Here is a 23,334-nt window from a genome sequence, read left to right as displayed (position 1 = left end):
AGAGAAAGGGTGAAAATAAGATCATGTACTTGTGGCCCCAGGCCCCCAAAACATTACATCTGTTTATGCCATATGCCACATTAGCATTTTATTACAACTTGGCCACGGGTCCAGATAGGACGAGGTTTTGGTCCGGGTCCGCACCGCGGTCCGCCAGTTGGTGATGCCTGGCTTACAGATACATGTGATGGATCAGTGGTATGGGCGCTATTAATAGCCACCTTCGTGCAAATTGGTCTTTTGTTGCAAATTGGTGTTTTGTTGGAAAACCTTGCAAGAGCAAGACAGTTTGTAAAACTGCTCCAGTCGGAGCGGGCTGTGGGACATGACCGCGCACTGGAGAGGGCTGTTGGACATGTACACGCTAGAGCAGGCTGTGGCACATTTCCATGCTGGAGCGGGCTGTTGGACATGTCCGTGTGCTGGAGCGGGCTGTTGGACATGTCCGTGTGCTGGAGCGGGCTGTTGCACATGTCTGCACTGAAGCGGAGTGTTGCACATTTCCGCCCTGGAGCGGGCTGTTGGACATGTCTGCGCGATGGAGCAGGACATGGCAAATGACCACGCTGGAGCGGGCTGTGGGACATGTCCGTGCTGGAGCGGGCTGTTGCACATGTCCACGCTGGATCTGGCTGTTGCATGTGTCCATGCTGGAGCTGACTGTTGCACACGTCCACGCTGGAGCGGGCTGTTGGACATGTCCATGCTGGAGCGGGCTGTTGGACATCAGCTGACATCAGCTGTTAGATTCGTGATAATGAAATTCTGTGGCTGTCAAAGTCGTTCACTGCATTTGGTTCGCTGCCGCGCTATTCGTCTTACAACTGGCGTGCTGTCTGTCATTTTTGCGTATGCACAGTCTATACATCTGGTGGTCCCAGGTTTACTGATTTTACTCATGGAAAGACCTGAAGTTTCCTCTGTAAAAACAACCCTGTAGCAGCCTACATGAGCCATAACTCAAAAAAGACAGCTAAACATAAGGAAAAAATCCATCTCATCCTGCCAAAACAGCTGTAATGCCTAAGCATTGACTTTTCTTTCTTTTTTTTTTTAACTCAATTTGGTGTGTTGAGTCAAAATTGTATCACATCAAAAGAAAACAGGACATATGGTACTCCTGGAGTATGGCAGCTGCAATTCAACTAAATATTTTTAATACAATGTTGAAGTGTGTTCAGTCCAGAGATATTTGCAATAACTGGAGGCATGTAGCTATGCTCAAGTATTTGGATTTTTCCCCCCAAGCTAATCTAATCGCATCTACAATATCCTAAAATAACCTTGTGACTCTGGCTCAGTTTTGTTTGTCTGCCAGTTTGAGAGGAATGGGATTCTTTGGCAGACGGATGATTATCACATATGGGCAGAACTGCAAGTGCGACTTCACACTGAGAACCAGTGAGAATGAGAGAGATACTCTTTCTTTGCTGCCACGCTGATGTTTGACTCTTATTTCACACAGTGCATCCACACTACACAATCAGTTATTTGTAGCATTTTCCTCCTGGAACACCACGTTCTTGATACTGGAAAGTTTTGGGGGAATTAGACTTTGAATGCATCTTCTGTGTCCTCTGTAAAAGTATGCAGCTTGGCTTTGATTCCATGAACTGGAGCAGCAGCAGGCATTCATCTGCTGCCTGAATAAGACGGCTTTGTTGAAAGGTTTGGAAAGAATTTTATCAACTAATTCTTCCTATTTATGCCATGTAAAAAGAACATTTTTTAGGTCAATACGAGGACATCTTGTGTGCATGTCTATTACTCTCCTTTTGATATGAAAGAAAAATACTGTTTTGCTACTTGAAATATCATCTCCTTATTTATTTATTTTTTTTAAATCAGGAATAGGGTTGGGTGTGTTGTCTGAATTGCTTCTCCTTTAATCAATATCACAGTCTGGCCTGTTTAGGGCTCTGATGAATGATTAGGTCATCCGTTTTGATCCCCCTGGCTTGTTTCACTTTAACACATAAGTGAAAGGGAATTCTTTTCTTTGGGTTTAAGCAGTGGATATATCTGAACCACTGTCAACACTCACCACGTTTACATGATGTTAGAAAAAGTTGAATAATTGTGTTAGTCTGACTAACACTGCACTTTTAAATACAAACATTTCTCAAAATCAGGCCAACACACCCCAGATAATGCAATGGTAAGTCGAGCTATTCTGCCATATAAACACGTCAGTCGGACTTTCACTGGACTCAGTGTCCTGCGTGTGATCCTAGTCGGCGCCGGCCTCCCTTGGTGGTTACGAATAGGGACTGTTGGTTACTTATGAGGGGGGAGGGGTGCTGCAAAATGGGTCAGGCATTAAAAAATTGTCAGCACTAAGGAGGGACTTGTGTTTTTAAAATCAATGCCAGTTTAAGTGTTCACTATATTTGAATATTTCCTGCTCTCTACGTTCCACTACAGCTGATGGAGGCAGCAGTGGAGCAGCAGCTTCGCTGTTCAGTGGAGTAAAATGATGTAAAATGATAAATGTGTTTTTGATATAACGGCTTTGAATACCCGTCAGTAAGGGCTGTTTTACGGCAAGGTAAAGCAGTGAAAATATTCTAAATATAGTATAAACTTAAATTGATTCTCTTTTTTTTTGGTTTCAAACTCATCAATGAAGGCAGGGTTTGCTCCATGCAGTTTGATTATTTGTACAGTACATGATGGTGTGGTTTTCTACCCAAAAGTTATTGTAAATAAACAGTTATAACTGTGATTCAGACAATATCATTGACAGTATAAATAATTGGTCTACAACCACAAGCTGAAGGAGGGCATATCTTCACCTGCCATGGCGGAGTTGGACATACTTTCGTCAATAAATCGATTCTCCCCCGGTGCTTGTACACTGAGACAAGGACAGTGGTCCAATTAAATGGCCTAATTGAGCTATGACCTAAGCTCCACTAAACTGTGCATGTAAGCGTGCTGACTGTCAGGTCACGCTGACATCAACACAGACACTATGTATGAAAATGAGGTCAAAATGTTTTTCTAAATAACATCTGAAGCAAAATGCATCCACTTAACTTCAGAAGATGCATAAATTCTAACCACATTAATAAAATCTGATTGGTTAAGGGTGTCATTTTAAAATCATGTGAATAGAAAAGTAAAAGTAAAGTACCTTAAAAAATATGATTTCATGACAATCAATTAAGGGGGATTTTATTTTAGACTTTCTGATTGTTTTTTGAATTAGGGCCTACTTTATTCCTGCACCCATCTTGCCAACATATATAGTTTAAAGGTAAAATCTGGTTTACCACCAACTTTGGCCATCATTTAAAGCCCTGTCTCCATATGTAAACATATTTTCACCTATAGATTAATTTTGTTTATAAAAAAAAAAAAAAAAAAAAAACACTGTTTAAAAAAAATATTCTATCCACCTGAACTTTCTTTTACAAAGTATCTGCATCCAAACTAAAATGCAAAAATGACTAATTTTATCTTTTACCGTTAGCTGTCTTCTGCAGTCCTCGTCACAAAGTTAGTAAAGCGTACGGGCTAATGTTTCCTTTTGGAGAGTATAAGGGGTAAAAATGTCGGGGTAAGCCAATCAGAGGCAGAGTAGAGCAGAGTAAGGCAGGCCATACCCTTTTATACAAGAAAAGGAAAATGCGTCTTTCTTTGACATGTCCAGACAGATAAACAGTAACTGGAATTTTTCCCCTTAAAAACAATTTTAGTGACCTAAAACTCAATTTGTGTGAGGATGAGAGGTCAAAATGTAGTATCAAAATATCAAAATCTAAATGTTAGTTGTCCGTTGAAATAAATTACTCACAAAGTAACTAAGATCTGGATATTTGACAAAATCACTATCACTAATATACGCCGTCCGACAATCAGGACTCAACTTTGCCTTATTATCCAAACCACCTTATTTTGAGGTGAAACTGAAAGCGAGTGCAACTAAAATGTCACCGAAAATCTGTGGGAGAGCAAAACTACAGCAAGTGCAGAAGGTCAAAGTTGAACCAGGTCTCGAAACTGTGATGCATGCTCACAATGAAGAGTCTGGTGAATCATTGTGTTCGCCTTTGTTTTCTCCTCCGAGCACAGTACGTTTGACCGAGCTAAGAATTTACCTAAAACATGTCTGACTGCTTGTTTGCTGACCCGTCTGACTCTCTTCACCTTCGCTGTGTTTCAGTATCTTAGCCGTTATCTTGGTGAGTAATTTCTGTCCAAACCAACAGACAGAAGAGACTTTATGACAAGTCCTGATGGAAAATGTTTTAAGACACGCCTGCGATTCGAAAAGCATGTAGGTGCTTGAGAAGCACTTCACACCAACACAAAGCATTTTGGCAATTAAATCCCTCATGCAGTCTCAACTACGCCAGAATGGAAACTTACCCAAAAGAGGAAGTTGAAAGCAAACAGGAGGTATTTCAGGCAGATGGTCCCACATGTTTCCTTTTTCTCCTCATAGACCCCCATGCTGCAAAAGACAACAGATTTTAGGTCAGTTATGATAATAACAAACAATATGAGTCAATTTTAGTCAACACAGTAGGTCCGGGAAAATGAGAACTGTGTGAGTTTTCCACTTGAATCAAGCAGTGAATAAGGTGTTAGAGTGAAACTGCCTGACTTGTCGATGCTGAGGCGATATATCGTGCAGCCCTAAATTGACGTATATTACACCTACGTTCAACAGCTGACTAACAAAAACAGAAATCTTCAGTTATGTTACATTACGTGAAAGATTATCCCCGCAAGATTACTGTGACAGTTAAATTTACTTCAAACAACAAAATTCCACAACTTTTCCAAAAATTCCCACTTTCCCATGTCTGTGGGAGCACTGTGGTACTGCCAATGTCTCAGAGTCCACTGTAATATCTTTACTCTGCTGTTCTTTGTCCAACCAAAAGTCCTAAACCAAAGTTTATTCAATTTATTGTATGGGTCAAGCGATGTTGTTTTTTTAGGGATGATACCGATACAGATTATTAGTAGTTAATGAGACTGATAAGTGATATTTAGAAGAATATGCATTTATAATAAAATGTAAAATCTTTGTCAATATTTAGAATTGAGAATATACCAAACTCCAACACAGCACTTCATTTAAATGCCTTTGGCAAGTGTTTATTCAAAACTGAAACTTATACAGCAAGTTCCCAGCACTTTTAAATAAATAAAGTGTAAATTTAAATTAAAAAATGAATAAAAGGAAACAGCTCACTGATATTTTACAAAGTAAAAGTTCCTTCCATGCTGACACTTTCTTTGCACTTTAATTTATTAATTTTATCGGCGATCATTTAACTAAAATGCAGATACGGATCAGTAAATTGCAGATTAATGAATTTATTGACATTGTTATAAACAGAAATTGAATGATTACCCAATTACACCCCACAACTCTAGTATAAATAACTAAAGTACAGTGCTGGCAAAGAGTTGGCACAGAGGATACAGAACAAGAGCTGGAAATAAAAGCCAACCTTCCTTTTTATGGCGAGGTGCTTTTAACAAATGAGATGTTACAGGGCTAATGCAGAACATGGGGGAGTGAGCATTAGATCAGCAGTGTAGGCAGAATCAGCGAGCTGAGTTATTACATGTGTATGCAGAGAGATCCATGACTAAGCACTGAGTAGGAGCTGAGAGTCGGCCAAAGGCTGGAAATTATATCCACCCGCTTCCCTGGTGCCTGGTACCAACGTCCAACGCTCCGAGAGGCAAAAACGTCTCCTTTCAACACTAATTTAAGATTTTCGGCAGGGTGTGTTTCATAAATTAAGAAGAATGAAGCTAAAAATGATTACACTGAATGCTTAAAAATGTCACAATGGAAACTTATCCAAACAATCTCTGTATTTAGCCCGCAGTAACTGACACCGCATTAATATTTGACAATGTTTTCACCACTACTGAGCCAAACATGACTCTTGAGTTTGTAAGATCCCATCACAGAACAACACCGCCTTCATGTAATCTTTGTTCCCTAAGTCTCACGGCTTTTTTTTACCCCAGTTTTCTTGGCTCTCTTGCCAGTCAAGCCCAGACTCGCCCTCCTCTGACTGCCTCTTAACAAGCTCCTCTCCTCCTCCTCCTGCTCCTGCTCCTCCTCCTGCTCCCCCACACCTACACTGTCAATTCACATGAGTGCACTGCATGAATGAGTGAGTGTGTCTGGGCTCTGTCTGCTGACCATCTGTTATAGTGGGACCACTTAGCGTGATCTCGCTAATTAAATTCAAACAAGACTGAAATGACAACTCCTTTTTTTGCCTCTTTTAGGAAACAGCTGAGTCAAGATGGCAAGTTCACTGTTTGAAAAGCTTTGGGGGGAAAAACACTTCAGAAGAAATATCCCTTCTGTGCGGAGGGCTCAGTGTTGAACTGAGTTCAAAAATTACACGTCTTATTAGCTTTTCTTCATTTCAGGACGTGATATCGTTACTCAAGGGCACATTTAACATGACTGCTGCCTGGTAAATAAAGCCGGGATACGTCACCTGACCGACACACTCACCATAAATTGCATTTAGTAAGATAAAGGCTGTCTCGTCTAAGAGATTACAGTGGTGAAATACTCAGAACAAGTCCAGAAGTTGTTTTTTTTTGTGTATATAAGTTAACAGATTCACTGAAGTGCTATGTACAGTGCATGTGAGATGAAGGTGGCAGAGATTTTTTCAGGCTTGTTTGAGAGAAATTACTGTAGTTTTGAGCATAAATCACCAGTTTTATGCTATTATATTATCAACCATAGATTTTCATCTTCAAGTTGTTAGTTTTACATGTATTAGAAATGAATCAGAATAATAAGTAATAAAGTAGTAGGATTTAGTAGCATCTAGAGGTGTGATGATTTAGAGCAGAATTATCCACAGAAGTCCTTCCTCTCCAAAACAAACGGGCCTGTGCTTTTAAAAATCTGTTTTTCTGCCACTGTTTAGCACAACATTGAGCAGTGACCGACACAAAAAAGGAAATGGAGTGTGGTAGAAAAATGGTAGACCCCTGGGACAAGGACCCGCTCCCTAAATGGATATAAACTGCTCATTTTAAGGTAATGAAATCACAATGATACTTATTTTCAGGTAATTATACATCAAAGAAAATAAACATATACATTATTCCATGTCTGCCACCATCCGCTCAAATCCAACACACTGGACCGTTAAAATAAAACATCACCAGAAGCAGAGCACTGATGCTTGGAGCATTTCTCTTGTGCATTTCCAGTTATTTATTTTTTTTCAGACTTGGATGCTGAAAATGAATTGGCAGCTGTATTGATAGCTGATTAATTGTTTTGAGTCTGGTTACAGCATCTGCAGTGTGATTGTTTGCTGGCTTTCCTGTTTTAATTGTTTAATTGCAACTGAATATTTGGGGGTTTTCAATTGTTGGCACAAAACACGACATTTCGGACTTATGGAAGTTATAATAGACATTATTCATTGTCATTTTCCATATTATAATCAAAATGATCAAATGGAGAAAATAATCTATTGAGCAATCGATAACAACATGTGTTATTGCAGCCCTACTTTAGATTATTTTGATCACTTCAGACTACTGCTTAATCCAATATTTTGACTATAAATAAAATACCTAAGTCTACAGTTCACACTGGTGTTGCAACAATATGAGATTTTCACGGTGCGATAACCGACCGTCTCAGAAAATATTGTGGTTTCATGGTATCAGGGTATATGTCATCACTCAGATACTCAAATTTTTATCAGTAACAATGACCCTAAAAAGGAAAGGAAAACTTTTTGGTTCAATAAATTAATTGACACCTGAAACACTTTTTAAAATAATATGTTTGAAAAATTTTACAGGCAGCCTTGAAGGAAACGAGATGGCGGAGGTGAAATTTTCCGTCTTGTTGCATTTTTTTTTCTATACCATAGAAAAGCACATGAACATGGTATGATAACCATCAATCTTCATACCAACGTATTACCTTAAAACCAGTTTACTGCTGCAGCCCTGTTTCACACTGTTATTTACATTTAACTTGAGCAGCTTTACAGAGAACAACACTTAAAATTTCATTTGAATTACACTTTGTCCAACATCTGCAACTGAATTATCTGATTTGCCATAAAATTTCACTTCTGCACTGAAATCTTTTGGGAACATTTCTATTAGAAATTCAGAGTAGTAAAGAAAAAAAAATAGGAGCATCCTGCACTGCAAGTATTTTTGTCCGAGTCAAATAAGATCTTCTTTTGGTCTGATCTATTAAAATTTACAAGCACTTTTTGTAATGTGTCCTTTTAAGGGTTAACCAAAGATAACATATCATCACCTGGCCAATTTAGTTAGTGGACAAAGGTCTAATTAAAAGCAGTGGAGGATGTATGCAGTTCCTTTACTAAAATAAAGTATTAATACCACACTGTGAAAATACTGTGTTACAAGTAAAAGTCCTGCATTGAAAATGTTACTTAATTAAAAGTAATAATAATTAGAAAACTGTACTTAAAAGTATTTAAAGTGAAGACACCAATGCAGAAAAGTATAATAAATGAATAAATAAAAAAAATCCTAGACTCAAAATTATTCAGAATAAAAATAAAACTGGAAGAATTTGAATTTTACCAAAAATAGTTGGCTATCAGTTGGCTAATTGATCAATCAGCTGTATCTGTATGAACTGTTTAGTAATTACATTTATAACAAAACATCATATTTAGAAACTCTTGCTTTGTTTTTTATGCAAAAATCTTGATTTCTAAAGTAACTAAAGGTGTCAGATAAATGTATTGGAGTGAAAAGTACAATATTTCCCTCTGAAATGTAGTGGAGTAAAAGTACAAAGTGGCATGGAAAAAAATACCCAAGTAAATAATAATAATAATTTTATAAAAGACACAGAAAAGGGTTAATAGCATACTATAAAAACAGACAACTGTCTACATACAAAAAATATAAGACACATAAATCATGATTGAAATATCTTTTTTCTTAAATTGTTGACGGACTAGTCTTTATTACAGACAGGCTGGCCCAACTATGCTGTAAAAACCTACTTCTGTTCGTCCAAACTCAACAAAAAATACAAAAAAGTAATCTTTCTTTGTGAGTATATCAGAGTGGAGCTGAATTATAAACTGTATAATTAACCCTTTATCTGTGCTGTAAAACTCAGGTGAATTTCTTATGGAAATGACTCACTTTTGAAGCCTTATGATTCACAGTTTACTGGAAAAACACCGGTAACACAGTAACCAGGTTATGTGGCTAGCTGCCATATAAAACTTACACTAAAAAAATATATAACTTAGTTATTATTGACTATTAACGTTACCGAAACAGCACTGACTTTAAGTTAGCTGAACATTTCCAAACAGTCCTAACGGCTCAACCGTAAAACCACTGAAAACTAAGTCCTTTGGTGGTTTTTATTAACGGTTTGAGCTCACAATATTCATGTATAAACATAATTTTAATGACTCAGGGTGACCTCCATCATGTATTAATCTACAGGACAACGCAGCCACATTAAAAAATACAGTTTTGTGTGTTTTTTCGGTGATTTTTGACGCTAGAGCATCTCTTCGTCGGTTTAAGCTAACGCTAAAGTTATGACTGTTAACAGCCGTTTGTGCCACAAATAAGGAAAAAAACACCTTTATAATCAAGACGAACTTCTTTTAAAGCCTCCAACAACCTAATAACACCTCGTATAATAACCAAACTTTCATACAAATCTGCTAAATTTCTGTGTGTTGTTTAAAAAAGACGCTAACTCTACCTGGTTTGGTGAATGCGACACCGCAGTGAGGAGCTAGCATCACAGAGCACTTCCTGTTTTCACTTACCTGCCGATTCTCTGAGCTTCTGTCGATTAAAAAAAGCAGTGAAATGTGGTAAAATATCCCTAAAAGTCTGTTTTCATTCCAGTTTTCCCGATTAAAGGGCCTGTAAGTCGGCCTGGTGGTGGAGGAGGCCGGAGGAATCACGGTGCGGTGCTGTGGCAGTGATAGAGGCTGCCGCTGCTGACTCCACCCCGCCGGGGCCACCTTGATCCTGCCGTGACTTTTTTCTGTCCCGGGGCCATGCTTTACTCACAGGGAGGGAAGGAGAAAAGAGGCAAGTTTGGAGGGATTTATGAGTGTTTTAAGAATCTTTAAAGCTGGCAGTTTATTATATTTTTGATTAAGGGCACAACCAGCATTTTAGAGCATTTACAAATGTTTAATTCAGTCCCTAGAAAGTCAAATAATTTCTATGAACCTTTTGAAACCTGGAGTCACAAGTATTTAAACCTTTGCATCCAAATTGGGGAAATTTCTTTCAAAAACATGGAAAAAGGCAACTGGCAACTTGGTAAGAAACCTTTTTTTTTTTTTTTTTTTTTTTTAGAGAGAGAGAAATTAGCAAGAAATTAATGGATTTATAAAATTATTTTAAAAAAGATTGGGGAAAATTTCAAGGGAAAAACTAAATGCCCAATTATCATAATTACAGATTCAAATCCTTACATTTTTAAAGCACTTATTTAAAACTTTCCTTTTCTTTCTTTTATTTTTTCTATCTTTTCGAGCAAATTTTCGGGTAATTATTTGTAATTTTTATTATTTTCTTGCAGAATTTAAAAAGTATAAAGTGGCATGGAAAGAAAATCTCCAAGTAAATAATAATAATATTAATTTTATAAAAGACACAGAAAATAGCTCATGTCATTCTATAAAAAACAGACAATTGTCTACATACAAAAAATACAATAAATATGATAGAGTAATTCTTATATTTTTAAAGCACTTATTTATTGCTTTTCTTTTTTTCTGTCTTTTCAAGCTAATTTGCAGGTAATTATTTGTAATTTTTATTTTTATTTTTTTTATAATTGTTGGTCATTTCTTCATACATTGCTCATTGCCTTATTTTTTTTTAAAGAAATAAAGTCCAATTTGCTCAGGTTTCGAAGGGTTAAATTATAGCTCGAACATTTTCAAAAGACTGAAATATAGACAGTGATGGAAGAACTACTCAAATATTTTACCTAAGCTAAAGCAGCTTTATCACAGTGTAGAAACAGGCTACTCTGTTACAAGTAAAAGTCCTGTATTCTGAGTTTTACTTGAGTAAAAGTACAAAAAATATCAAAATACAGGCTGCTTTAACCCTTTCAAACCTGGATCCACATCACTTTTCTTGTGCTGCTTTCATGAACTATTTTAATCTTTGACACCTTTAGCAAATAAGATTCAAAAACATGGGGGGAAGAAAACAACCGACTCGGCAAGAAATGTCTCGCAAATTGTAAGAAATTAATAAAAGGTATCAAGAAAATTACCTAAAAATCAAGTTGAAGAAAGAGGTGTGAATTATTAGAAAATTATCCAAAAACAGAAAAAAATTATTCCCAAAAACATGTATTTATTATAATTTTATTTTTAAAAATTTTACAGAAAAAAAAATCTATAAAATAAATACTTTTTTTTCATTGTCAGCACTTTTTAGGTTATTTTCTAGTTGGTTTTTTTTGTTGACATTTTTATCTTATTTTCAGGGATTTTCCGTGTTTTTAAAAACTTGTTTTTCTTTATTTTTGCCTACATTAAAAAAAACATCAAATGTAATATTCACCAACATAACGAAGACTGAATTATATATAAAAGTTGGATTCTCCCTGATGTTCTCTGAACTGCTAAAATCTCATATCTAAATAAAATAAATCAGTAAATTAAGTCACACAACTCAAAGATAATGGCTTAAATTGATTAATTAATTAAATTAAGATGCATGGTAATTTTGATTTTAATGATGTTCAACATCACTTTTCATCAAAATGAATAATAACACTTCACTTGGAAAATAAATAAAAAATAACTTAAAATAAGTCTTAAAACACTGATGGGCCCTGGTTCATGATTAGAGAGTTGCCTGCCTTGCCCAGATTTTAATACAGTATTTTAAGTGAATGCACTGTAAAAAAAAAGTGAGGCTCTCCTTCACTGGTGCAACAGTTTAATGAGTGTGTGTACTGATGCACATTTACCACTAGATGCCAGTGTTTTAGTCTGGCTCGACTCCAGATATCTTTCCTAGAGGTATTACTGTAATCTTGAATGGAAAAGTGACAGAAAAAGCCACAGAGAAAAACAGCTTCATTGAAAAAAGAAACGGATTGTGCAGCTTTTTTTAACATCTATTTTTTGATTGTATAGATCACTATGAGAATACAATTTAAAAAAACCCACACACAACAGATCAGCCAATGCACAAACAAACAACAGCAAAAAACAGCCACAACAATAAAAAAATAAAAAATCAAATCAAACTGAAAAATAAGAGGACATTACTGGTAACACAGACAAAAAAGACACATATATTATCACATGAGTTGCAGGTTATTGACATACGACACATTGATAAAGCTTACCTATTAGACAATTAATCATTAAATTCAATTTTCCGATCAGATTAATGACTTGTTGCCAGATTTCCCGAAAGAGTTTCTCCCTGTTTGACATAATAATTTCATTCTTTCTTCAAATGTATAACATTCGCCATTTCCTTCAGCCACATATCGAATGTTGAGTTTTGTTGGATTTACGAGCCATAAACCCTATCATTTCAGTTATGAAGCAGCAAACAAAGATAGCCTCCAATAGGGAAATAAAAAGGAAAATAAGTATAGAACAAAAGAAGTAAGAGGTGTCACAAGAATTTTTTGCCAATGCTTAAAACCTAAATGACCTTTATTTATAACCTTAAATGGCCCCAAGAGCCTTTTAATCTATTGAGCGTAAACGCAACATCTACCAATATATCTACCTAATCTGTCAACACTGTTTAGTCATGTATTTTTATTTATTCAAAAGCTACAGTCTGCTGTCGTTAAGGTGCATTTGAACAGTCTGACCACAAAGTCCTGACGGAAATCCCGTGCCGGTTCATTAGAGACGTGTGGGGGATAAACCGTGTTACTCGGAAAGACAAGCTGTCACTCTGCGCTGCACACTGGAGTTGTTTGCGGACACATGCATCATTGGGACGGATACGCCTCTGAATCGACCTTCATTTACAAGGTACACACACTTTTGTTGTTTTGGCAGCAGTTTGATGACAGTGGGTTATAATCTGAAATAGTGAAAAATGAGTTGGCATTATTTCTGTGTAAAGCAACAAGCTGTCAGGGAGTTTCCTAAGAAGATTAAACTGTACTAAGAAGTACAAGATCGGAGCAGAACGACAGCAACAAAGGCTTTTTTTTATAATTATGCCACTATTACTTTCAAAAGAAAACAAAATATCTGAAAAAACGATATTTTTTTTATCAATTTATACAAGAAGATAGAGAAATTTACACATCTCTTTCACTGAAAAAAACTTGTTTCTGTTTTTTGTTTGGTAGTTCTTCTTTATCTCTACGTACAAAGACTTTTTGCCAAAGACCTCGTAGTTCTGCTGACCCACAATGTCAGTGGGACAGCTCTCACGAATAAGTCGTCTTCTGATCGCCCAGAAGAAGTCCTAATCTTCCCCACAGCTGCCACGACCGCGTCGAGGTATAAATATGTGGTCAGTAAGAGGATCCGCCTGCGTGGTGTCGGTGTGGAGTCTTGTTGGATAGCGGTGATCCTGGTTTAGAGGAGCCAAGGAGGAAGATTTACAGAACCTGCTTATCTAAGAGGTGGCAACAGTAGTGAAAGGAGGACTCGTTTCTTTTAATCTACAACAAATGAGTGCAGAAAGAGTCTGTTTTTATGTAAAGTAACACCAAGAAATAACTCTTTGTGTGTTTGGGGATATCATTACAAAACAGGATGATCCTTCGAGAAGTGGTAAAATGTCATTTAGCATTTAAATGTCCTGGTGGTGTAATTTAAATTAATCCATGTTGGAGCTTGTTATGGAGGTTTGAATTTTTGTTGTGCTTAAAAGGTTTCGTTGACTGAAATTATTTAAATATATTTTTGTGAAGATTATTCTGATTTTATTTGTCCAGGTTTTGAGATATAGGGCAATACAATTGGTGCGTAGTTTTGACAAAAATATTTTCCCTTAATTTAATTTTGTTGTTTGTACACTGCCGTTGTCTTTTGGTTTTATAATATTGCAGGATTTTTAAAAATTTATTCACATTCTCACATTTATGATTATTTTTTGTTATTGGATCATTCATTTTATCTCCTCGTGAAACACTTTGGTTGCCGTTAGTTTTTTAAATAGTTTTATGAATAAATCTGACTTTACTTGGTCGATATTGTGTAATTTCATCTCATAAGAGTCCTCTGCTGTATCCATGTTCTTAATACTGAGGGTAAAATGTCCCATGCCAGAAATCTACCGGTCACTCTCACTTTGGATTATTCAGAGTAAACATATTTTCTGAGCGAGTATTTCTTTTAGTGAAAGGTATTTTAAACAAAAACTAATGACAACACAGGAGAAGCTGACATCTCAGGTGGATATTTCAAAATGTTAACAAAAAAAAGCCAAACTATGTGCACGGTTAAATACAACTGAGGTGATAAAATGTATCATTATTTTGGGTGAACTGACCCAAACATTATCAACCAGGTCAGATCTAATCATTCGCTGGTATTGACACGACATGATTTATATCCTGTCATCAATCAGTGCTGAAATCACTGCCTCTGACCAGCCCAACATTACTCATACTTCAGTCACTGTTGAACGAGTTGCTGCTAGAAGCACGGAGATTTCCTCTTTTCAGATGTGTGATTCAGCAGTTGCTAGTTTATTTATTCACTTCCTGTTGATGCTTTTGCAGGTGACCATGATGCCTTTTAGCATTTTTTTTTCAAAGGTGCCATCGGCTGACAAGTTTATCAAAATCTGGGAAACTGAAAATATAACTAATAGTCTATAGTCTAATATAACTAAGTTCTTATTACTTTATAAGTTACTATAATGCAAGACCTATAGTAGACCTATAAAAAAAGTTTAAAAAAAGTGATAAAAACTAGGTGCTGGACCAAGTGAAAATAGAATAAATAAAGTCTGCACACTAGTGCATGCTCCCATGAAAATGTATTGGATTACCTCCACACGTGTGACATTTCGAGCATTAGCCCTTCCTCAGACATGACAGCTTTTATAAATTTAAATCGGAGCGTGCACTAGTGTGCAGACTTTATTTAATCTTTCATATCTATAGGAGAACTACAGCTATAGATCTACAGAGACTGCACTGATCTCAACACTTTCAAATCCCACCTTTTTAAAATCCGCTTTAATGTTTGATTTATCCACATTTCACGCTTGTCTGTCTTGCTTTTACTGATCTTATTTTGTATTTTTTATTCTGTATGTTTTACTGACTTTAATTGACTTTGTTTTTGCGTCTTTGAGTATTGTGAAAAGCGTTCTATAAATAAAATGTATTATTATTATTGTTAGTTATGTTTACTTTCCTTTTTCAAGGCAATCGGTTCCATTGTTTTATTTGTCTTTTTTTAAGTATGATCAATTTGTCAGATTTTACAGTGATACATGTTAATTAAGTCAAAAAGGTTGAAAGTTTACTGATAGCTAATGATGATCAAACCTCTTAGAAAAGTATCAACATTAAATAGATTATTTTTATAATTTGTATAATGTGTCTGGATACGTATAAGGAAATAGAAATATCTTTTTTCCCCAAGTCTAAAGGAATACTTCACCTACAAAATCAGCATTTGTCTCGCTGCTGTTAACCGTGGTATATCAATAAATCAATATGTTGCATGACTGTGATTTACAGATGTTCATTTTGGGGGTGAAGTCTTCCTTTAAGTGCACTCAAAGCTGCAGCAGAAGAGGAGTTGTGCTGTACAGAATTTACATTTTTTAGCATGCTGTGTTCCAGTAAAGCACTAATATGTTTCCTCTCTTTCTACAGAGTCTCTGCTGGATTTCTCTGAGTGCTGATGTTTCACATTTTCGATGCGACGGTCTAAGACAACCTGGAGGCTTTTACCACATTTCTAAACTGAACTGAGCTACCACATCTGTTCCTGCTGGATCTGTGAAAATCAACTCTTCAGACATGTTGTCATCTGTGATTTCCACGCAGCTCATCCCTAAACCCGTTTCCCATTTTAAAAGGACTTCAGTTTTTGTCAAGTAAACAGGACTAATTTTAACAACAGAAAATGGAGCCCTAATGTATCGATCACACGTCAGAGCGGAGCCCTTTGAACTCCTAAACAGTCAGGACTGTTGCGTGCGGATTAATGTTTCTATGTAGTGTGTGTGCGAGTGCAGTGCAGCCTTGGATCCAGCGTGGAACCACCACGGTCCGCCCGGGCGCCCAGCCTTCGGGCCGGAGACGCTCCAGACCAGCAACTACTCTCTGGTGTTGCTGATTCAGCTCAGCCTGCTCTCCTTCGACCTGTTCGTCAACTCCTTCAGCGAGCTGCTGAGGACCGAGCCGGCCGTCCAGCTCGTACTTTTCATGTAAGTTTCCCTCACTGTCTCAGCAGCCAAAACATTATCTCTGGCTCGAGGGGAAAAGCTAAAAATAGCACGCTTTAGTTGTTTACACTGAGTCATTCAGGATGCTGGAATGAAATGAAACGGCTAAGACAGTAAGCCTGTAAATCTCTCTGTTCCTGTCTCTTTTGTTTCTGCTGGTCACACATTTTCCTCTTTCTTTTCCCTCTCGCTTTTCTTCAACAGAATCCAAGACATTTCCATCCTGTTCAACCTGATCATCATTCTGTTGATGTTGTTTAACACCTACGTGTTCCAGGTCGGCCTGGTCGCCATATTGCTGGAGCGATTTAGAGCTCTGCTAATGCTCTCTGCTCTCTACCTGACCTTCAGTATCATACTCCACTCCTGGCTCATGGTACGCCCTCTGTCTGCACTAATGGCCGGACATACATAAGAAACCAAGTCCAAATTACGATATAAAATTATTTTTTATTATTTCAATTATCGCTGTCTTAAATGAATATTCATGAAAATGCTAAAATGACATTATTTAAAGATCAACGCGGGGGCAAAATCCTACAAATGTCATTAAAATTGGTTAAATTAGAAGAGATAGAAAAACAATATAAGGGAAAATTTGCATGCTGCTTTTAAGCTTTGGTCCAAAAAAATAATCTAATTTGAGTGAGGAAAGTTGAATATACAGTCTTATGCTGCCTTATAGTTATATAGTTAGTTATAGTTATTATAGTTTTAGTTATAAATTATATACAAATAGTTATTGTTATATATTTATTGAGAAATATGTATGTAGTATATGCACTTATCATATATCATATGTGTCATATATATAACAAACACTTACACTGTGAAGTTATTCTTATATATATATCATTATATAGTTAAACTATGTCATTTATATACTTAAATTGGCCCGTATACATATACATAGACATATCCTTTATATTTATACTGTTTAACATTCATGTGCAGTTTCCTACTATGCAGTATTTAACCTCTTACTGTGCAATAATATTTACATATTTCTAATATTTATGTATTTTTATAGTAAAAATAACACACACCATGTGTGTTTAACAATTATCCTGTGCAACTATCAATTGCTTTTATCTCGTTTTATATTCATTTTAATCGAATTAGTATTTCTGTCATAATTTTTCCACAATATTTTTACTTCAATTCCGTGAAATACAGCCGTTTACATTCATATAGTACATAAAGCTGCATTGACAAGAACCATCCATACAATAGACAACAAAAAAACCTCAGGGCCAGTGAGATTAATTTTTGTCATGTTTTTTCCCCCTTATCTTCCTTGTCTCTTATTTCTGTTGGAGCAGCTGTAATGTGTTTGGGATTATTATTATTATTATTTAAGTCTTGTCTAATCTCTCTTTATCTTATCTTAAAAGCTGTGACATCAAAATGTTTAACATTTTCTGTGTAATCTTTGCAGAATCTGCGTTGGTTGAATATCAACAGATTTATTTGGACAGACGGCCTTCAGGTGCTGTTTGTGTTCCAGCGAACCGGTAAGATGACATGTTAATAAATCCTGTTTAATTATGTTGTTTTTAACGTCAAACAAGTGCTTTTGTTTTAAATCTTTACTGCTGTCTCTGGAGTTTTTAAGGACATCATAAATCTGTCTTCTTCCAGAAAAAGGAGCTACAGCGTATCACTGTATGTTCTGATTTACATGAGTTTTGTTCCTAAATGAAACAAGAGAAGCAATCAAGGCCGAATTACTGATACGAATTATAGTATAGATGTGATACGTGCACTGATGAGTGAGAAATACAGCAGAGCAAATGTGTTGTCTCTCAGCTGAATATAAGAAGTAGAAGATGTTACATGGAGAATTTTTGCCTTTGAGCAGAAATATTTACTAGAAAGTGAATGCTGATTTTTCAGTACAAAGAATTGACATAATTCTAATTATTAACCTCTTTTTTTTTAGTTTTCCCTTAACATCAGTTTTTATGTAGCCTGATTTTAGACCTCTGAACAGATGTGCACATGCTCTGAGGAGTGTCACTGACAGAAGGAGTTTTTTCTGAGTGTTTGAGTTTGCGTTCCTCTCTGGCTCCAGGCGGTGATCTCACATTGCCATGTGGGTGTTATTTTAAGCTCATAAGTGGATAAAAGGATTTATTGTCTAGTTATTGTTCTTCTCTGCAGGTGATCCCGTATTAAATATGAGAACGGACTGTCGCCATGTTTTATTTGTCTCTCTGTTTTGTCTGCTACATAAGACGCACCCAGACGCTTACTCAGTGTGTGATTCAGCGTTGCATCACCACTTCACGAAGTCTCTTTCATGTCGAACCTACTTTGAGACACTGTAAACTCTGCCGGGCTGCGTTGTTAATGCTGGAGGGGATTCTCTTTTTCTCTGTAACTCTCAAGTAACAGTAATCGTAGAGCACCAGAGCCACACACTTGGCTGTTTGATTACACAAAGTAAAAAGGCCATTAATGCATTTTAATGTATTTGTCACGTTTTTTTTTGCAGTTATTTTAAATATTTTGGAAGTTGATTTTCATGACAAAAATGATGCAGGAGTTGCATGACTTCTTCACAGAAAACTGAGGTCAAGAGTTTTTAATAATGTGAGAACATTTTGTGTTGTAGTCAAGGTGGTCCTTAAACAGTCTTAAAATGTCTAAAGAACATATTTACGAAAAAGGCCTTAAAAATGAAATGAAATTGTCTTAAATTTAAATTGGACGGGTCTGAAGGAATACCACTTCACTGCTGTTCAATCATGTCACTGCAAGAATTTCCAGCGTTGAACTGAAGGGAAACACAAATGTATGCGTGCAATGCAGCTATTTAGATCAAGCAATTATTCTGCATTGTTAAACTGCGTCCTTGCTACACAGTCTGCTTGTTTATTTTTTGGTAAACACAGAGAGAATCATCAGTGTAACTTTAACTTACTGTTCAATTCAGACTGACATCAGCGTGTGCACTTAATGGAGTTTTTTTTCAGTTACAGGAAAAGTATATAATAACTAATCGTTTTTTTCAACCTCCTCATTTTTGTGCTACAGGAACATGACATGATAAAGCATTTTCAGTATGTTGTGGTGTTTTTTTTTTCTATAAAACCTCCTCACATATTTTTTCGGTTCACAGCTTCTGTGCTGTACTACTACCTGTACAAAAGGACCTCGGAGTATCTGGGCGACCCTCGGCTCTATGAGGATTCACCGTGGCTGCGAGAACTGTTCGCTCGGGTCCGACAGTGATCTCACATGACGGCGCAAAGAGCCAGAACGACGGCAACAATGGCACAATCAAGAGATTATCCATATAGAAAACACAAGTGTACATCTGAAAATCCATACAATGGATAAATAATTCAATAGAGTTTATTTTAAAGGCATCTGATATGGATTTCCAATCAGAATATAATTTTCAGTTTGTAAAAAGGCATGCTTCATAAATCTATTTGACAGGATTTGTAGCCAAACACACATTTCACATAACATTTCCTTCCAACGCAGGAAAAATTGTGCCAAAATCTGGTGAGGTGTTTTAGAACAACAGCGTCTCATCTGGCTAGTGTTGCTGTTCAGATGTTATTAGAAATGAGATAATGATTTAAAATATTCTGTTGATACCAGTCACCACATGCCCTTTGTATTTTCATTTGTTAATGCTGTACATTTTTAAAAAGAAGACTATATTGCAGTTGTTTTATATATATTTGAAACGTTTTGTGTTGCTTTGAGTTTGTTTATAATGTCGATGCTGAACAGGATTTAAGTTCATTATGGCTCAGACAGTCCCTGAACTCCTCTGTTTGTAAAATCTGACCCATCATCTGAGCCGGATGTGTTTCATTCTCACGTGTGTTAAATGCATAAAATACAATAAAAATGTCTTTTAAAATCCTTAAACACTGCTGTATGTGTGAGTATGAAAAGTACTTGGTCATGTGATTCATGAGCTCGTTCCGAAGCAGGACTCCAGATGGCTGAAGCGGAGCTGATCCTTCAGCTCAGTGAACTCTCTGAGGAGCGACTCCTTCTGCAGGTTAAACTGCACACCGGGAAAACAGAGAAAAGGATTTTTCTTTCTTTATGTGAAATGAAAAGAGTTTTTAAAAAGTCTTCAGCAACAGGAACAAATTTAATTAATACACTGTGACAAAATGTATCATCTATTTATGATATGATAACATTAATACGTATAATAGAAATACCAAATGCAGCATAAAAAAATCCTGTATTTTGCTGACTCAATGCGACATTAAAAATCTTTCTGAAACTGTTGCAGAATTACTTGTTCATTAGCACCATTTTTAAAATATAGATTTTGCAGCATTATTGACAATTAACAATAAATCCATAACTGATCACAGTGATCACAGCGATCACACTCACTCACCTGTGTAGCATATTTATGAAACTGCTCTGCTTCCTCTCGTCTGCCGGACTGTAAATAAATGTTAATCACATGGTTAGTTCAGGTCCCTGCAGTCTGCCTCAAAAAACCCAGAGACGGTGAAACAGTGAATCTGCTGAGTTGTGTCCCAGTTCAGAGGCTGCGTTCCTGAAGACACACAGGTCACACAGGAGCGTCCTTCATCTGAGCTCATAACAACATGACAAAGGTAATGAAATCAATGAGGATCGTGGGATACTGAGGATGAAGTTTTGGCCCATTGTGTCATATTCTGTTTTGAAATACAGACTTCGGACATTTCAAACTGGGGCGAAGCTGGTGTGTTTTCAGAGCGTCGTCATCATCACTCACCCTGAGGCAGATCAGAGACAGGTAAGCCCACACCTCTGCATGCTGGTTGTTGAAATGATTAGCCTCAGTCAAAGCCTCCTCAGCGACACACAGCTCCTCCAGCTACATACATATACACACACACACACACAGACACAGACGCACACACACACACACAAGAAAGGATCACCTTCTCCAATAGTAAAGGAAACAACTCGACTATACAGTGCACTAAATTAACGTTCACTTCTGGGAGTGAGCGCTGGCGTGACCTTCAAGGCTCTCCATAACCTCGCACCTCCGTACCTCTCTGCCCTCCTTCACTCCTCCCGTACTCTCCGGTCTTCCTCCTCCATGCTCCTCACTACACCTCCTGCTTGTTCATGTTCTATGGGATCCAGAGCTTAAACATCTTTTAAAGACTTACTTATTCTTTGTGATCATTGCTACATTTACCAACTTTTACATTTTTTTAAGCTTTTAACTGTATATCATCTTACTTATATCCTGATATTTTGTTGTTTTATTATTGTTGTATCTGTAAGGTGACCTTGAGTGTCCTAAAAGGTGCCCATAAATCAAGAGTATTATTATTATTATTTTTATCATTATTAGTAACCTGGGCTTTGTTCACAGTAAAATTGGGACAGGACTTAAACCTTGCAATGCCTTACACTGAATCAAGCAGTTTCGGTGATGAAATAACAATGTTAACTACCTTTAACACTTACCCGCCACCACGGAAGAAGTGTAGAAGTGGATCGAGAGAGAGAGGGAGAGAGCCGTCCCACTCACTCAAATTCAGACCAAACAAATGGTAAAAATAGGCATTGTTGATCTAATATGAAGCAAGATTGTGTTACCGTATTGCATATTTCTTGCCTGAAATGTTTTCAGAATAAAATTTTTACCCTACTGTTTAACTGTTATACGATATTGTTTGTTACCGACAAGCTGCAAAATCTTTTGACAAGCATTTTGCATTACTTCACCCACCAGCGGGAGCGTTTTTTGGCCCAGTGTGGCCTCTAGTAGTTGTATATTTTCTACCTCTTGAGCAAAAGCGAATGCTACGGACCTTTTTCCTCATTTTTCTCTGATAACTTAGAATTTCAAAAGATCATCTGTACTGAATTGGAATTCTTCTTTAAATTGGATTAAAAAGATATTTTCAGGTTTCCATCGTTACTCTGGAGGGGGAGATGGAGTTTTACCCGGTAGCAGGCGGTGCCCAGGCCCAGCCAGGTCAGGCAGGACGGAGACTGCTCACAGGCCTGCAGGTAGACAACTTTGGCTTTCTCAAACTGAAAGTTGAAAACACAAAAATAAGATATTTAGTTACACTGTTGTTAGTTGCTTCATACAAGATTTTTAACAATGACGTCCTTTGAGTTTCTGCCCGGTTCCCACAACACAATGCTCTTTTTTAAGATACACTTTAAACTCCACTTTCTGACCAACTTTCTATTCTTAGAAAAACTTGAAATATGAGTTGAATGCTTCATTTTAATATTTCAGAGTTCCTAGGCTTTCCTGTAAATGCATCAGCAGATACATTACACATGAATATACTGGGGCAGATCAGACAGTAGTGATGCTTGTCTCAGAGTCTGACCTTCCCCTGCTGGAGGTAGATGGATCCCAGGCGGAGGAGGACGAGGTGGGAGTCTGATGGCTGCTGCAGGAGGTTCAGGCTCCGCTCGTAGCTCTCCTGGGCATCATCGAGCGCCCCCCACAGGTAGTGACAGTGACCATTCAGAGCCCACGAATCCGCATCCTGCTCACAGGGTGGACAACAAGGTTAATATTATAAACTGAAACTAAAATGAACTAAAACTGGGTGGGAAAAAAAAAATTAATAAAATTTTTTTTTTTACATAAACAATATTGTGCGGTTAACAATAGTATCTAAAAAAACTAAAAAGTGAAATTAATAACAAAAGTAACTAAAACAAAATAAAAATACATAGGATATAACTTTAACGTTTTACTCTTTGACAATTTAATGCAATTTGTCAACACAACAAGCATGTGGAGGCGTTGGTGCAGATGAAACTGGGATGTCTTCATGACTGTGAGTGAACTGTCTATGGTAACACCTGCTCTGAACTTCTTAAATCTGCGCTGATAAATAGCCCCCAAATAGCCCCCATATTACAAAAAAAACCCTAAAGCTAATA

The 23,334-nt window shown here is 36.9% G+C and overlaps 3 protein-coding genes across 6 annotated transcripts in view; 1 reads left to right on the top strand and 2 right to left on the bottom strand.

The window, feature by feature from the left end:
- LOC121946091 (CD151 antigen) overlaps positions 1–10,021 on the bottom strand; it is a 35,447-nt gene extending 25,426 nt beyond the window's left edge. Inside the window, exons 1-2 of the mRNA XM_042490524.2 lie at positions 9,816–10,021; positions 4,375–4,459 (exon numbers count right to left, since the gene is read on the bottom strand). Coding sequence (XP_042346458.1) covers positions 4,375–4,458 — 84 coding nt within the window. The 5' untranslated portion in view covers position 4,459; positions 9,816–10,021. The remainder of the gene's footprint in view (positions 1–4,374; positions 4,460–9,815) is intronic.
- A 2,852-nt stretch (positions 10,022–12,873) lies between these two features.
- Positions 12,874–20,316, top strand: LOC121943773 (transmembrane protein 138-like). Of its 3 annotated transcripts, none has more exons than XM_088087760.1 (5): positions 12,874–13,031; positions 15,851–16,407; positions 16,630–16,801; positions 17,864–17,939; positions 19,550–20,316. In XM_088087760.1, the coding sequence occupies exons 3-5, from the start codon at positions 16,676–16,678 to the stop codon at positions 19,660–19,662; spliced, it is 315 nt and encodes a 104-aa protein (XP_087943886.1). In that variant the 5' UTR covers positions 12,874–13,031; positions 15,851–16,407; positions 16,630–16,675; the 3' UTR covers positions 19,663–20,316. The 3 variants fall into 3 exon arrangements, with proteins under 3 accessions (XP_087943886.1, XP_087943910.1, XP_087943955.1); XM_088087784.1 differs by lacking the exon at positions 12,874–13,031 and adding an exon at positions 13,415–13,636; XM_088087829.1 differs by lacking the exon at positions 12,874–13,031 and adding an exon at positions 13,643–13,787.
- LOC121943192 (cilia- and flagella-associated protein 70) overlaps positions 19,768–23,334 on the bottom strand; it is a 22,100-nt gene continuing 18,533 nt past the window's right edge. For both annotated transcript variants that reach the window (XM_088087675.1, XM_088087698.1), the window contains 5 exons: positions 22,770–22,931; positions 22,369–22,458; positions 21,176–21,277; positions 20,807–20,854; positions 19,768–20,458 (listed from right to left, as the gene is read on the bottom strand). In XM_088087675.1, the coding sequence (XP_087943801.1) occupies positions 20,360–20,458; positions 20,807–20,854; positions 21,176–21,277; positions 22,369–22,458; positions 22,770–22,931 (501 nt within the window). In that variant the 3' untranslated portion in view covers positions 19,768–20,359. The remainder of the gene's footprint in view (positions 20,459–20,806; positions 20,855–21,175; positions 21,278–22,368; positions 22,459–22,769; positions 22,932–23,334) is intronic.

Source organism: Plectropomus leopardus, chromosome 1 (genome assembly GCF_026936395.1).
Source record: "Plectropomus leopardus strain MGB_pleo_1.0 chromosome 1, ASM2693639v1, whole genome shotgun sequence".
Taxonomy (NCBI): Eukaryota; Metazoa; Chordata; class Actinopteri; order Perciformes; family Serranidae; genus Plectropomus; species Plectropomus leopardus.
This window is presented reverse-complemented; position numbering and strand designations above follow the sequence as displayed.